Consider the following 17,081-nt stretch of genomic DNA (forward strand, 5'->3'; position numbering starts at 1 on the left):
ATTCAGAATATTTTTTTTCTTGTGTTCCTCCTCCAAAACATAGGTGCGCCTTATGGTCTGGTGCGTCTTATAGAGCGAAAAATGCGGTAGTTGCAAGGGTTGACTACCCCTGGAATTTTTTGGCGGGCCCAGGGTGGTTGTTTTGAGATTTGTGCCTATAAACCATACTTCTTCAGCCCTGAGAAACTGTTTGCATGTTTATGTAGATGCAAACACTTCCAAATGGCATTTCATGTTACCACAAATCAACTCCATGGGTAACTGAACAGGGAGTTTACATCTGTCTACTTTGAGTGACCTTAAATCTTTAACGTATATATTTTGCACAGCCCCCACGCAGCTGTAGGGCCCGGTTTTTAATCTTATTCTAGGAATGCATGTGGGCTGAAGTTCTAGAAGGCACAGTATTAAGCAGTGATTTGGACTTTGGGGAAATCTTATTCTTTGAACATAATGAAATCATCAGCATTCCCAGGTGGCACACACGCAGACATAAACACACACACAACTATTTAGAAAGCCAACAGTCACTGCCGAAAATCTTTTCATAACAACTCGGAGACCGAGCACAATCGAAGGATTGCTTTTCTTCATCCCTCTAACACACTGTTGTGGAAATAACAATTTGGGATCTTTTCCAGCTGGGCACTATGTCAGACCTACAGAGCAGAGCAATCATTCTTCAGCATGCATGTGTGTGCATTTGTGGATGCTTTATGATCACACCCTTGCAATCACACCTGCATGTTCAGCAGAATGCTGCATTCATTTGCACCTGAACCCTAATGTAGAAACGGAGTCCTGGGATTTTGATAGAACTTATTTCCACCGTACTTATTTGCTACATTTATATTTATGGTTGCCATATTGAAGACCTGTGCTCTGGCCCTCCTCATGCTATTGGGACTATCATCTCTCCTTGTCTTTGACGACAGGCCATGCTGGCTGGGACTGCTAGGAGTTGGAATGTAACAACACCCCTGAGCTCTGGAATGGCAAAACACTGGCCATTATCTAGAAGCACTAGATTGTGGCTCACTAATTTACCATAGGCTCACAAAAAATAAGATTTCCTAAATGGTTCAGTTATCAGGTCTCAGGGTCACTGTTGCCTGGTATTCTCTAAGTAGTCTGTAATAATACAAACTCATTGTTAAAACCGTGTTTATGGAAGACAATCTTACTCGGCTACGAGTGATCGCCAAAGAAGAATTATTCTCTAAGTCTTAACTTTCAGAAACTAAACATGACCATGTCCATTTAGTGTGGCATAGCCGTAGGCCAACGAATTTGACAATTAGAAGCCCATTTTACCTATTCTGAACAAGCAAGTAAGCTAACAAGCATCTCAAGTTCTTGGTCACTGTGGCAATCACACAGGGTCCCCGGACGTTTCACCGTCTATTGATCGCTGTGCCACCACTTTATTTCTCGCTGCCACCACCCAGGCCCTACCTGGTACAATACTGAGTCCAGTCAGGGTTAAACATAAACTTCTGTTTATTTATTGCACTTTAACAAGTGTGTGGTTTCATAAACGGTATCGGTCAATTACAATCATGGGGTGCCTATCCAGACCTATAACTTCCGCTACCTGCTCTCACTCACTAAACCACCTGTCAGATATTTACTTGTCTTCCTAGCTCCTAACTGTTCCTGACTCAGCTTATTTCGCTACACTAACTCAACCTACTCACAGACTCTATCCCAATTCACTCCCACTCCAACCAACTCCCACAAACTCCCCTTTCACCCCTCCCAGAGCTGGTTTTATAGTCCCTCTGATTCCACCCCCTGGGTTCTGATTCGGTAACTTGTTTAACTATTTCACCTCCAGCACTCTCATATGTTAATGTCACAGTCACCAATTCCTTATTTGCCACTCAGGGTGTTATGTGAGCAAAAGATCACAACAGTAACAACAGCTCTGTCAGTAGAGCATGAGATTCTTAATCTCAGGGCTGTGGGTTCGAGCCCAACTTTGGGCAAAAGATTCCTGCGTTGCAGGAGTTTGGACTAGATGACCCTCATCTTGGTCTCATCCAACTCTGCAATTCTATGATTCTATTATTCCAGAGCCTAGTCTTTTTGTATTATGTGCTCTATCCTAATATCCTTGAGGTGTTTATTTACAGTCAAGTGGCATATAATGTTTTGTTTTTTAGTTAAAGAACTAAATTGCGAGACAGGACTTGAAAGCGGAAAACCTGCTGAAGGGAAGGAGGGAAGTCATATGCTTGGCAGAACAAAAAGTATTTGTGTTTGTTATTGTATTGTCAATAATATTGTTTATGGAAGAAAATAATAAAAATATATTTTAAAAAAATAATGTGTTTTTTTTTAAAAAATTAACAAATGTACAAAAATCCTTTAACATCGCAGCAATCCATTTGCTGACTGCAAAAACAGGTAACAAAAATGAAACCTGAAGAAAACGATTCATTTATCAATACTGCAGGCAGAACTGGCCGAGGTTATTTGCTTCTGGAAGCAGAAAATCTAAGTGGTTTTAGTTTTAGAAAATAGGAAATAAATGTCAAAACTGCTACTCTTTACTGGTAAATCAGTTTGCTCTCTGAGGCAGTTGCTTCACTATGTCTTACGACAGAGACAGCCCTGAAGAGCCCAAACACAGTAGCTTCTAGTGGTTTTTGTAGTGAAATTGGAAATACACACAGAAAGATAAAGCTACACTTGAAGTATTGCTAGTATTGGTATTTCAACCTTAAAGAAGTAAGGAGTTTGGGCTGATGACGTAACCTTTCAGTCTGGCAAGGTTGTTGTGGGACAAATTGTCGTCGCCTGTGGCATAAATGAACGTGGAGAATTTGCCGTAAAGAAAGCCAAAGAGTCTACAGAATGGAGACCAACCCCGAGAGGATTAGAAGGAGAGAATGACTCGTCTCCATTCTGTCAAATGAAGGGATTACTCTAGGCAAGTAAATTTCTCTCAGGTAGAGCAGACAAATAGTATTAAACCATTCTTAACCAAACAAAAGGTACTGAATGGTGCTTAAAGGTCACAGAACAAGTCGAACTTATTTTTCATGTCTCCAGTCATGGGTCTTACCTGTGCTTCCAACTACTGAAAGGGGAGAAAATATGAACAAAGACTAGTGACAGGTGCCATTTCTTATTCAAATAAATATCTGGTGGAGCCTGAGGAATGCAGAGTTTAAACAGGCTCAGACTAAACAAAACACAAAAGTTGTCTGCCACCCTCTCTTCTGCAGGTGTCTCATATTTATTAAAAAGGAAAATACCTTGGACCACAGGATGCCCTGTAACAAGGCGGCATTTAGCAATGCCTCCATGTGCAGATCAGGAGCCCCAAAGTCTAGTGAAAGAGGCTTCTCTATAGCTCAGAATCAAGGCATTTTCTTTCAGACACGATCGTGATCCTCTGAAATAATACTAAAGCCCATCGAGGCTGCGTATTGTACCCTTAGTTTTCCTGGAGTTGGTGTCACAAAGTGACCAAGAGCATGAGCTATAAGCTGATCAGCCACAAACTCACAAGCTGGCCTTATGCTCTCTGCCCCCGCCTTGGTCTGAAATGGGACAACACCACTAGCTCTCCTTTGCAGGATTGTCAACAGGATTAATTAAATAATGTGCCTGAAGTGCTCTGCAAATTTGAAGTGTGCTATCCATCACATCTGAACTGGGCTAATGGCTGCTAAGAGATGGACTGTTGATAGGTCCCCTTCATTATATTTAAGCAGGCTCAAAGCACTTTCTTTTAATCACAGGCCAAGTACTCCGAATTATAACATTATGAACCCTTCAACTCCAACCCTAAATCTTCCAGTGGAGATCATGTGGACACACAAGACTCCATGACTTCTGTTGCAAGGCTACAGAGACTGCAAGCTCTCTGGGGCATAGAATCATATTTTGTCACTATTACACTGCAATGTGATGGGAAACTAAATAAAAAGAAAGCTACCATTAAAGAACGTGTTAGTGTAAGCCAGTGTTAGAAACAGAGAAATGAAAGCAATGAGCTAAATGGCACCTTAAACCTAGGTGCAACAATGGAATGTCTAGGCGCTCTTTTTTATAACAAGAATACAAAGCTGAAAAGGAATGAACTGCAGCTAAAATATTATGTTCACTTTTCACATGGGCTAGTCCTTCCCCTGCCCACCCCCCTAATATTCTTAAGAGGGTTTTTTCTCCAGTCTTCAGAGAGTAGCTGGAAGTGGGGAGGCAGAAAAAGGTCCTCCTTTCCTTCCACTCTGCAGTTTTAATCTGAAATTTTAGGCGCAGTACTGCGCCCAGAGCTCAGAAACTGCTCACGCTAATGAAATTCCCTGTCGCAAAATGCGCCTAGAAGTTTCAAACACTGGTGTCAGCGTAGAGTCATGCATAGTCATCCTTCCCACGCTGTATTTCAAACTGGTAGGAACACAAATGTGTCATGATTTAAGTTGTGGAAGATTCTATTGACTAAACCCATTGAAAGGAATGACTATGACAAACTTAGAGCCTTTAATTTCAGTGGGTCTATTCCGAGTAAAAATTACTTTGCTACAACTCTTAGTCATAAGCCCCTTCTCCTTGGTCAAGGTTGTAAGGAATTCAAGGGCAGGCTTGTAAATAGCTACTTGCCTGCTGTGGTAAATAAGAATCGTCTCCAGGTGACTGGACAGGAAAGTTCAAGTCAGAAGACTGGGATCTTTTATTCATTTTTAATCTGTTTATATACCACAAATGACTAACACACATAGGTATTGATAGGTGGGCTAGAAAAAGGCTTGTGGGCTAGCAAGTTTGGACAACTTTTTGGAAAACAATGTACATTTGTTTCTTGTATGGCAACCAGTGCCTGTGGAAAAATGGTCTAGTAAGACAGAGGCCATAATTAGCATGAAGAAGTTGTTTTGTATGAAACTGCCACATAGCAGGCACTATGGTTTTTTGAACTATACATGTGGAGAGACAGACTTGAAGAACGGATACATATTTTGTGTATGAGTATACAGTGTTTTTAAATAAAAACCTGCCATCTGATTTTCACAGATTACTCATTAGGAGAGTCACTGTTAGCAATTAGTAGAATCTATGCTGACAAATCACAGGTGACATGACCTGTGATAGTTACTCCCTTGAAATAAGACCACACAAATTTATTCATAACCCTGTTATAATTTACATTACACATGATATTTCTCAGCTACTTTAGCTGGTTACGGGTGGGAGGCAGGGAATCAGAATTTAATACCTTGCATGTGTGACTCAGAATTCCTAGCTTCTGGTAGGGCCGTACTTGGGTTTCCAAGGAGCAGTTTATTATTAGAGTTTGCCCTCTAGCGGATTTGATGCTCATACAAAGATTTTTGACCGTAACCCAAGCTGAAATGCAAGTGGAAGGCACTAATCGCTGCAAAACATCTGCACTGTTGTAGATGCTTCCAACTCTCCCCAAACATGTCTGAATCAGAAAAAGTTGCACCAGCTCAATGAAGTGGTTCACCTTTCCTTTGCTGATACAGCAGTGCTGCTTCCCATGATATTTAGCCTATGTTTTAACCCAGGAGATCACACAGTTACTTCGCATGCAGGCGGAAAAGGTTTTAGGAGAAGTACAGAGAATGTCCGTCCTGCCCATGCTATTTCTTGGCTTCAAACGCTATCAGAATGGACTCATTGGAGTGAAAGCAACAAGCACAGATCTCCTGTAGCATCTGACCCACAGGATTCTAGGCATCCAAGCTACATCCTTCCTGCTTGATACCTACTTTTCTACGGTCAATGAATGTTTTGGATTTAAGAGCACAGGAAGCTGCTGTCATCGAATCATAGAACTGAAGAGTTGAAAGGGACCGTGAGGGTCATCTAGTGAAACCCTCTATGATGCAGGAATCTTTCGTCCAACGTGGGGCTCGAACCCACAGCCCTGAGATTAATAGTTTTGTGCTCTTGTCGACTGAGCTATGGCAGCACAGTCCATCCCAACCAAATACTATCTGCCATGACCCCTCTCTGGGGTCTCAGGCAGAGTTCTTTCCTATCACCTGCTAACTGAACCTTTTCTGTATGTGTATAGCAACTTGAACCAGGATCTCTAATTCCTGATCCCTCAGATATGGTCAGCTTCTCAAGAAAATTATGAGTTCCAGGCATATGAAACCATTTAGCAATTTCTACGCAATTCTGCTTACTTAAGTATTTTGCAAGCATGCCTAATGGTGCATTTGCACTGCATGAAAAGGTAAAATTATGCAACAACAAGTTTCTGTGATCTGGTTTTTTTCCTACTGAAGCCTGCTTATCCTTGCGTGCCGGGCTGTCATAATTCATTTATACCCAGCCAATATCATACACTAATTACCCCAGGGCCATACATAAATAGTTGACTCACTTTGCTCTGGGCAAAAAAAGCAAAGGCTCAGATATAAGTGCAAGATGAGATTAGCTTGTAAAGTATGTTCACATTCAACACCGCATGAGACTGTGCAAACTTCCCAAAAGGTTCACGAAAGCAATGTAATTACGTTTTGTGGTTGTTGGTTTTTTGTGGTTTAAACTATGGGATTAATAGATTGTGTAAGACTCACACAACTCAGTCTTTGATCCATCAATTCTGCCAACTATGATGATCCATGGAGGCCCATAGTAAACTTCTTGGATTGCAAAAGCAGTGTGTACCTCTCCATTCTGAAGGAAATCAGCCCTGAGTGCTCACTGGAAGGACAGATCCTGAAGCTGAGGCTCCAATACTTTGGCCACCTCATGAGAAGAGAAGACTCCCTGGAAAAGACCCTGATGTTGGGAAAGATGGAGGGCACAAGGAGAAGGGGACGACAGAGAACGAGATGGTTGGATAGTGTTCTCGAAGCTACCAGCATGAGTTTGACCAAGCTGCTAGCTTCGGGAGGCAGTGGAAGACAGGAGTGCCTGGCATGCTCTGGTCCAGGGGGTCATGAAGAGTCGGACACAACTAAACGACTAAACAACAACAACAACAACATCAGACACTCGGAAAGCCACAATACATAGGAACATAGGAAGCTGCCTGATACAAAATCAAACCACTGGTGCATTTGGATCAGTAGCTGTCTAGGGTTTTCAGACAGGAATCTTCCCAAGGCATACAAGGAGATGCTGAGGATGAAGCCTGGGACTTTCTGCATGCAAACCAATGCACTCTAGCACTACATTTTAGCCTTTTGCACTATACAGGGATGATGGGCTGCTTTTGGTTCTGTAGACTTGCCTTAAGCGGTCATTTACTCAGCTCAGTCTTTCATCTATTATATTACTGGATAAAGGTGAAGGTAAAGGACCGCTGACCACTTAAGTCCAGTAGTGAACAACTCTGGGGTTGTGGCGCTCATCATGCTTTACTGGCCAAGGGAGCCGACGTACAGCTTCTGGGTCATGTGGCCAGCATGACTAAGCCGCTTCTGGTAAAACTAGAGCAGTGCATGGAAACACCGTTTACCTTCCCGCCGGAGCGGTACCTATTTATCTACTTGCACTTTGACGTGCTTTCGAACTGCTAGATTGGCAGGAGCAGGGACTGAGCAACGGGAGCTCACCCCGTCGCGGGGATTCAAACTGCCGACCTTCTGATTGTCAAGCCCTAGGCTCTGTGGTTTAGACCACAGCGCCACCCGTGTGCATATTATGATAAAAAACCCAAACAAAAGCAATATAGAATCATTATTGTGCTCCCCACTTACTGGTGCCTTAATTAGGGTGGTTCTCCCCCCCCTTCAAACTAGCACTTTTGTTTAGGGATACTGAAGTTAAAAGACATTTTGTACTGAAAACACATCTAACCCAAGTGTTGCAAAACATCTGTTTAGGTATGAGCAGCCTGACATCCAAGCACATTTCCTTGGAACTAATTCCCACTGATTTTAACAGAACAGCTTATTTTCCAGTTAATTGGGTTTAGGATTGCCGCCTGCGAGTAAAATTTACAAGCTCAGGTGATTAAAACAATCAGAGACACCCTGTGATTTTTTATTTTTTTTCCAGGAGGGGCTTTCCAGCAAGCTCTTCCATACGATGGGTTTAATTAAGGCAAAGTTGTGCTGCGAACGCTGCAGTGTGTTCCAACCGCTAAACGCAAAAGCCCATGGCAAATGCATATATTAAACCCCACACAAAATTACACTCCTCCAAAGGCAGTCTGGATTGCAGTACTTAACATCAGTCAGCATCTGGCTCCAAAGGAGAATAGTAGTTATGAAAAGGGTTTGGTTCCTGCGCTCTGATGTGCAACCGTTAGAAGCCACAGGGCTAACCACCAGTTACTTCATGTGTTTTTCCCCCCCTGGTGTGGCCATGGGGAGTTCATAACCTCTCTCTGGTTTTGCAAGTCGGGTGTGGCAAACCACCAGGGAGAGATGCTGAGAGCATGCACCCCTTCTTGGCCCCGTGCCTTCTACCCTCGGTTTCCAAGGTCTGTTCCAAGTGGCCTTGGGGTTCCTGGGAAGCCTTGTCGTGGGTGATCAGGGGCAACCTTTGCTGAAAGGCAGCTTACCCACCACTTACCAACCCTCCCCTAAGTGTGCAGCCACAGGGCAATGCCGGGTGTGGTCTGAAGGTTCACTCTCAGTTCAGGCGCGGCTACCCTGACGCCCAAGAGGCTGTGACCTGCCTGAACTAAGAGGGTGGCCCAGAATGCTCCACAGGAACCTCTGCAACACACTGGGGAGGGGTCTGTGGCAAAGGAACGGGGGCTCCTTCTCAGCAGGCAAGAGAATGCTTTTGGGATCCCTGAGGCCAAAAATGGGAAAGGCGAAGCGTTGGTTAAAGAGGCATTCAGAACAAAGGACACAAGCGTTCGGAAGAGGCACGTTTATGAGCGTTTGCTTGCTAGAGTTTGGCTTGCACACACCAGCCCCCTTCAGATGGTACTTAAGTGAAGGGGGCTATGGGTTCAAATGGAAGCATCCCTGCCTCCAACATTCATGTGTTGAGCATTGGTGTCAAGGTCAGGCCAAGCAGCAATGTCTCTGCTTCTCTTTCATTGCTCAGACTTCCTTTGCGTAAGGGGCTTCTATTCTGACAGTAACTTTAATCAGCTGGAATCCTGATTATTTTTTTCTTTCCCCTACCCAGCTCCATACATATTCTCCTGCTCAGGAGTTTTGCTCAGATGGAAGTTCAGGACTTTTATCCAGGTCCTCTGAAGATGGAGAGACAAAACATTTGCTTCGTTATAGGTAAGGTAAAGGTAAAGGGACCCCTGACCATTAGGTCCAGTCATGACCGACTCTGGGGTTGCGGTGCTCATCTCGCTTTATTGGCCGAGAGAGCCGGCGTACAGCTTCCGGGTCATGTGGCCAGCATGACTAAGCCGCTTCTGGCAAACCAGAGCAGCACACGGAAACGCCATTTACCTTCCCACCGGTGCGGTACCTATTTATCTACTTGCACTTTGACGTGCTTTCGAACTGCTAGGTTGGCAGGAGCAGGGACCGAGCCATGGGAGCTCACCCCCTTGTGGGGATTTGAACCGCCGACCTTCTGATCGGCAAGTCCTAGGCTCTGTGGTTTAACCCACAGCGCCACCCGCGTCCCGCTCGTTATAGGTAGCGAGGGATTAATCTACCAGTTCCCGTTTCTTTGTTTTCCAGTTCTCCCTATTTCCACATCAGTTTTCAATTTTTAAAGAAAGGAAAGGTTGTACAGTGGTGCCCCGCAAGACGAATGCCTCGCAAGACGAAAAACTCGCTAGACGAAAGGGTTTTTCGGTTTTTGCGTTGCTTCGCTAGACGAATTTCCCTATGGGCTTGCTTCGCAAGACGAAAACGTCGCTTTTTTCTTAAAGCCGCTTGAAGAGGCGCAGTTGCGACGGACCGTGCTTTGCAAGACGAAAAACATCGCAAGACGAAAAGACTCGCGGAACGAATTAATTTCGTCTTGCGAGGCACCACTGTACACATTTTCCTTAACATAATGCATCTTTGTACATTATTTTCACCAAGAGAAGATTATTTGTGTCATTTCCCCCTAATATAATACAGTGGTGCCTCGCAAGACGAAATTAATTCGTTCCGCAATTCTCTTCGTCTTGCGGTTTTTTCGTCTTGCGATGCACGGTTTCCCATAGGAATGCATTGAAAATCAATTAATGCGTTCCTAGGGAAACCGCCTTCAGACCAGGTCCGGGGACAGTCTGTCCCCGGACCTCTTCTGAAGGCTGGGGGGGGGCAAGGGCTTTTCTTCCCACCCCCAGCATTTTAAAAAACCCCGGGACAGCGGAGGACTTCTCCGCTGTCCGGGGCGATCTTAAAATGCTGGCGGGCGGCATTTTAAAATCGCCCCGGACAGAGGAGGACTTCTCCGCTGTCCGGGGCGATTTAAAAGCCCCTGGGAAGGCAGGCAGGGGGGACAAAGACTTTTGCCCCCCGCCAGCCTTCCTCTTCTGAAGGCTGGCGGGGGCGAAAGTCTTTGCTCCCCCCCCTGCCTTCAAAAGCTGTCCGGCCAAGGCTTTGCGGACCTCTCCGCCAGCAGCGGCAGCGCTGCCGCTGCTGGCGGAGAGGTCCGCGAAGCCTGGGAGCGCTGATGTCAGCGCGCGCAGGCTTCGGCATGCCGGCAACCCTGCAAAAGACGTCCGGGGGAAGCGGCTTCTTCCCCGCTTCCCCCGGATGTCTTTTGCAGCAAGGGGCTGCAGGGAGATAGCGATCTCCCTGCAGCCCCTTGCTGCAAAAGACGTCGGGGGGCAGCAGGGAAGAAGCGCTTAGCTTCCCGCTGCCCCTGGACCTCTTTTGAAGCAAGGGGCTGCGGGGAGATAGCGATCTCCCTGCAGCCCCTTGCTGCAAAAGACGTCGGGGGGCAGCAGGGAAGAAGCGCTTAGCTTCCCGCTGCCCCTGGACCTCTTTTGAAGCAAGGGGCTGCGGGGAGATAGCGATCTCCCTGCAGCCCCTTGCTGCAAAAGACGTCGGGGGGCAGCAGGGAAGAAGCGCTTAGCTTCCCGCTGTCCCTGGACCTCTTTTGAAGCAAGGGGCTGCGGGGAGATAGCGATCTCCCTGCAGCCCCTTGCTTCAAAAGAGAAGACCCGCTGTCCCCGGGGCAAGCTTCGTCTTGCGAAGCAAGCCCATAGGGAAATTCGTCTTGCGAGGCAACTCGAAAACGAAAAAACCTTTCGTTTTGCGAGTTTTTCGTCTCGCGAGGCATTCGTCTTGCGGGGTACCACTGTATAATTGTATGTTTTTCATTGTGGTTGGAGAACTACATTGCAAAACTTTGAGAACTACAAATTTTAAAGGATGGCCTCATTTCAGATCACATACTGGTTTAGGAAATGTGAATCAGGTAGGTTCACATTAAAATGAAAACCGAATTAATTCCTCCCCCATTCACAGTTACACCCTACCTTCTCTTCCCCATATGATCGGCCCTCCAGATGTTTTTGGCCTACAACTCCCATGATCCCTAGCTAGCAGGACCAGTGGTCAGGAATGATGGGAACTGTAGTCTCAAAACTTCTGGAGGGCCTAGGGCAAAAATAATACTTCTGATTTTTCAGAGTTTGACCTTAACCGAGAACGAACAGGAACAACAGAGGTGTGCCCACATGGAAGGAAAACCTCTGATTCTAAAATCACATGATGCTGGGAAGCTTAATAACCCCCAAGGCTATATGTTGAAAATAATTACTGCTTATTACACAGTGGTGAAAGCTCATTAATGTTTACGGTGCACTTTCATCATGTCAAAAATAGAACGTGCCCGCTGAGAGACACTGTTGCTAACACTGTCCATACAGCGAAAACCTTTGGCAAAACCCTTACCTGTGTGCGTCCTTCGGTGAGCCTTCAGGTGGGAGCTTTTCGTGTACACCTTGTTGCACCCTTCAAAATCACATCTGTGGATGCGGCGCTTTCTAGAGTCAGGCGATTCGGACCTTCTCTGGCGCCTTGTGCTCTCAATACTAAACGGCGAAATTGAACTGCGAGGCAGAAGAAGAAAAGGCAGCAGGTTAATGACCGTCTGTGCCCTTTGCTGAAAATAATGGCAGAATGCAAGAGCTTTCGTTCTTTAATTGAAAATCACAGGAACTATCTCCAAAATGTTGATAGTTAAAGACTGGTTTCAAAACACAGCCTTTTTTTCCTTACCATATCTCTGTTCATAAAGTTCAACGAGATAGGACACTTATTTTTGTGTGGCTAGAAACTCCCTTTTCCCACAGAAGCCTTGCACAACATGTGACCCATGGAATCAAGCTTAGTGTACCAGCCATCCCTAAACTGTTTCTGCTATCTACCTGGGACTGCAAAAACAGGGTTAGGAAGGGTATCACATTGGCTGGTGAACTGAGTTCGAATCAACAGATCACAAGTTGTGCAGGTCTGCTCTGGAGGCTGCTCACAAGATAAACCAATGCATTGATTTATTTTCCCCCTTCAAGCAACACCATATTTTAAAATCTGGGTGAGCATTTAATAGCCGAGGCGAATGGCTAATATAAACCCAGTAGTTAAGCTCAAATACTCAAGCCATTCTATTTTGAGAAAAGATGGGTAAGAAAACATCATTTTCCAATTAGCTGTAGGGTTTCCGGAGATACAATATTTTTTGAGTGAAAGCGACGTAAGATATAAAGGAAAACAAGGGGGGGAAACAGCCAACTCCTTAAAAGGAAATAATATCTGATACTACATGCCTGTTCATGCAAGAATCTTGTTCATGCCTAGTCATGTAAGATTCAAACAAGAACTATTTCACTAGTTCTAAGACACTTCTCTCTCTTCTCCCTTAGTTAAGGGATTAGTAAGAGGTTGATTCATGCAAATAGCAAATGAATATTGTCGAAATGACAAATCGGATTATACTAAAGCTAGAAGCAGATCAGTCTTCATGTGCTCCTTCCATGCAAACACTAATTCAGCGGCAGAGAACCTGTTGCCTTCTGGACTAGCTGAAATAATGCTTTAATTGAAACTGCTTTTAAAATGTCTTTAATTGTTTTGGATTGTTTTGTTTCTGAATTGTTAATGTGTTTGCCGCCCCAGGTTTCTTCAGGCGGAAGGATCAAATGTACCGTATTTTTCGTCCTATAGGGCGCACCGGCCCATAGGACGCACCTCGGGGTTTTTTTTTTGGGGGGGGATGAATAAAAAAAATCCCTCCCCCAGCCGCGGCTGCCGCCCCAAGCTTTCTGCACACCTGCCCGAAGCACAGGGCGCCCTTTGGAGGGCTCCCCGTGCTTCGGGCTGCAGGCTGCTGCCCCAAGCCTCACGCACCCAGCGGGACCTCCCGCCAGGTGTGGGAGGCTTGCGGACACCCGCCCAAAGCACGGGGCACCCTCCGGAGGGCTCCCCGTGCTTCGGGCTGCCGCCTCAAGCCTCGCGCGGGAGGCTTACGCACACCCGCCCGAAGCTTCGGGCTGCAGGCTGCTGCCTGCAAACCTTGTGAGCCCGCGGGAACTCCCGCTGGGCTTGCAAGGCTTGCAGATAGCTTCCTGAAGCCTGGAGAGCGAGAGGGGTCAGTGCGCACCGATGCCTCTCGCTCTCCAGGCTTCAGCGAAAGCCTGCATTCGGCCCATAGGACGCACACACATTTCCCCTTCATTTTTGGAGGGGGAAAAGTGCGTCCTATGGGGCGAAAAATACGGTAAATAATAAGGTAAAAGGTAAAGGACCCCTGAATGGTTAAGTCTAGTCAAAGGTGACTATGGGTGCAGTGCTCATCTCGCTTTCAGGACGAGGGAACCGGCATTTGTCCACCGACAGCTTTCCAAGTCATGTGGCCAACAGGACTAAACCGCTTCTGGTGCAACGGGACAAGTGCCTGAGCGTACGGAAATGGTGTTTACCTTCCCACCGCAGTGGTACCTAGTTATCTACTTGCACTGGCATGCTAGGTTGGCAGGTGCTGGGACAGAGCAACGGGAGCTCACCCTGTCACGTGGATTAGAACCGCTGACCTTCTGATCAGGAAGCCCAAGAGGCTCAGTGGTTTAGACCACAGTGCCACCCGTTCCCTCCATAATAATAAAGAACTCTAATAAATCCCAGCCAGCGTGGCCAGTAGACACAGATAATGTGAAATGTAGTCCTACAAAATCTGGAGGGCCACAAGCCTTTCCCATCTCTGCACCAGAAGCACGAAAAAGGGGGCAGGATTGTGCCCGATGACCCTGCGCAATGTTGCTGACTCCACCCGCAAACATCTACCCACTAAGCGGTAGGCTTCCTCACAGTTGGAAACATCAACGGTTCTCTTTGCACAAATCCTGTTCAGTGCTGGGGGGGCGGGGAGCCAATGGGTGGGATGACATCTGGATGAAATATGGTGATGTCATGGCACTGAGGGTACCCCAGCTGTTGCTCCACTTCACTGGTGGCTATTTTTTTAATCACGGCTGTCAGTTCACTGTTAACCACCTTGAATTTCTTAAGAAAAATAGGTAGCATAAAAGTTTCAAAAAAGACAAATGAATTCCTAAATGCCAGTGGGTTGCCACCACTTATTTTCATTTGCTAGGAACTAAGGGAAAAAATGGGATGCGGGTGGCGCTGTGGGTTAAAGTACAGAGCCTAGGACTTGCCGATCAGAAGGTCAGCAGTTCGAATCCCCGCGACGGGATGAGCTCCCTTTGCTTGGTCCCTGCTTCTGCCAACCTAGCAGTTCGAAAGCATGTCAAAGTGCAAGTAGATAAATAGGTACTGCTCCAGCGGGAAGGTAAACGGCATTTCCGTGTGCTGCTCTGGTTTGCCAGAAGTGGCTTAGTCATGCTGGCCACATGACCCGGAAGCTGTACGCCGACTCCCTCGGCCGATAAATCGAGATGAGCGCCGCAACCCCAGAGTCGTCCGTGACTGGAACTAATGGTCAGGGGTCCCTTTACCTTTAAGGGAAAAAATGAGGAAGAGGAGGAGGGAAGCAAGTCCTGCTGGTTTCAGCAGAAGCCGTGTGATTTCCCAATATTTCCAGTCTTATTCTAATCAAATTTGTCAGTTTGATCAATTCATTTGTTCCTTGCATGAGTTAAAGAGTTACTAACCTTGGGGAATGCTTTCTGTTTATGAGTGATTTCTCCCCTTGGCAACTTTAGATAGCGTTACTGCATATGGTATCTGGTAATTCGCTTTATAGTTATTACCTCCAACCAGAAAGGTTTCCCTTTTTTTGCAGTGCTATCACACGCAGCTACTACACGATCACTGTGTTACACCCCTGCTTCTCCTGTCCTTTTCAGTGTAGCTAATGATAAATGCCATTCATATAATATTGCTGAAAGGGGGCACACAATCTAGCCGAACAGGAAGCAACAGCCCAGGGCTGGCCTTCCTTTCTCACAGTGGTTTGAATTAAACACAGTCCAATTATTAGATGTTATTCACAATACGGAAAGGGTGAATTAGAAAGGGCTACGGAGAAGTAGTGGAGCATTTGTTGTTTGCTGCCAAAATGTTAAGTTGTAAAAATAAAGAAATAAAAGCCCAGGAGAAAAATGAGAAAGTATCAGTGGAGGAGTGATGGAGGAAGTTTGAATTATAACATCAATAAGCAAACCTGTAGCTTAGCAACAAATCAGGCTGGGCGAGATCAACTCTACAAGTTATTATCAAAAATGTGGTAACCATTTATGCTTTACTGGGACAACCAAGACAGAATAACTTTTATGTTCACAAGTATTAGGTTATCTAAAAATTGTTATCTTTGGTATGCAATGTATGCATTTAACATATTTCTAATGTTAAAGGGGTCTACATAAAAGGTGATTATGTCTAGAGATAAAAGCTGAAGTCAATGAATAAAAAAACCATAATGTTTAGATATGAGTCGTGGAGTTGGAAGGGAGCACAAGGGGTCATCTAGTCCAACCCCCTGCCACGCAGGACTCTTTTGCCCAACTTGGGGCTCGAACCCACAACCCGGAGATGTTCTACCAACAGAACTATACCTAACAACTAAACTGTTGTTGTTTAGTTGTTTAGTCGTGTCTGACTCTTCGTGACCCCCTGGACCAGAGCACGCCAGGTACTCCTGTCTTCCACTGCCTCCCACAGTTTGGTCAGACTCATGTTGGTAGCTTCAAGAACACTGTCCAACCATCTCGTTCTCTGTCGTCCCCTTCTCCTTGTGCCCTCCATCTTTCCAAACATCAGGGTCTTTTCCAGGGAGTCTTCTCTTCTCATGAGGTGGCCAAAGTCTTGGAGCCTCAGCTTCAGGATCTGTCCTTCCAGTGAGCACTCAGGGCTGATTTCCTTCAGAATGGATAGGTTTGATCTTCTTGCAGTCCATGGGACTCTTAAGAGTCTCCTCCAGCACCATAATTCAAAAGCATCACTTCTTCGGCGATTAGCCTTCTTTATGGTCCAGCTCTCTCTCAGAGCTGAGAACAACTAAACTAGGTTCCCCAAATCATTTGATGCCTAGAGCATAATTTGTTTCTGGACTAACATCAGAAGTAGAACTCACTATGACAGTCACAACAGATGTAGATATTTCTTCTTTGCAACACCAGGATAGCATCCTCCTCTTCCCCTTGTCCTATCAGCTGGGACTCAAGGATGGAACTGCTTCCTAGGCTGTGGCCCCTGTGTCTGACAGCTGTGGCAGGGGTTGGTGCCACTGACATATCGTGCCAGGGAGGTTCAGCAGTAAAACTGCTAGCACACTTGCAAAAGCTAAGCAGGGTCCGGTGTGGTTTCAAATTGGATGGGGGACTGTGTGTTGAGATTTCTGCATTGCAAGGGGTTTGGATTCGATGACCCTTTGGGATCTCTTCCAACCCTATGATTCCATGAACTGCAGTGTCTCCCTCCATAATGATGTCACTGCCCAAATCCTGGCTGGGGGATGGAGCAATGCTTCACTATGCTCTTATCCAGAACTCCATTCAACACAGTGGTCTTCCCACAACACGCTGAATGCGCCCCTTAGCCCTTCTAATGGCATACTAGTGTGTCTGGGCAAAGCGTTTTGCAGTTGCCACCCTAAACGAATAAATGGCTTTCTTGCAAAACTGAAGGTGTGCATTTAGCCGCTAGGTGGAGTGAGAGATCTTCAAAACGAGCAACCAAAAAGTGGCTTCAAACAGACTGGCAATGTTATCTTTCCCTTTCTGTCAAAGATAAGGTGGTTCATGGAAAGCAAGGTTT

The 17,081-nt window shown here is 45.8% G+C and overlaps 1 protein-coding gene across 3 annotated transcripts in view; it reads right to left on the reverse strand.

Moving 5' to 3' along the window:
• Positions 1-17,081, reverse strand: part of KLF12 (KLF transcription factor 12) — a 239,365-nt gene that overhangs the window by 22,599 nt on the left and 199,685 nt on the right. For all 3 annotated transcript variants that reach the window (XM_081198571.1, XM_081198569.1, XM_081198570.1), the window contains one exon: positions 11,760-11,917. In XM_081198571.1, coding sequence (XP_081054697.1) covers positions 11,760-11,917 — 158 coding nt within the window. The remainder of the gene's footprint in view (positions 1-11,759; positions 11,918-17,081) is intronic.

Source organism: Podarcis bocagei (assembly GCF_964188305.1).
Source record: "Podarcis bocagei genome assembly, chromosome: 6".
NCBI lineage: Eukaryota > Metazoa > Chordata > Lepidosauria > Squamata > Lacertidae > Podarcis > Podarcis bocagei.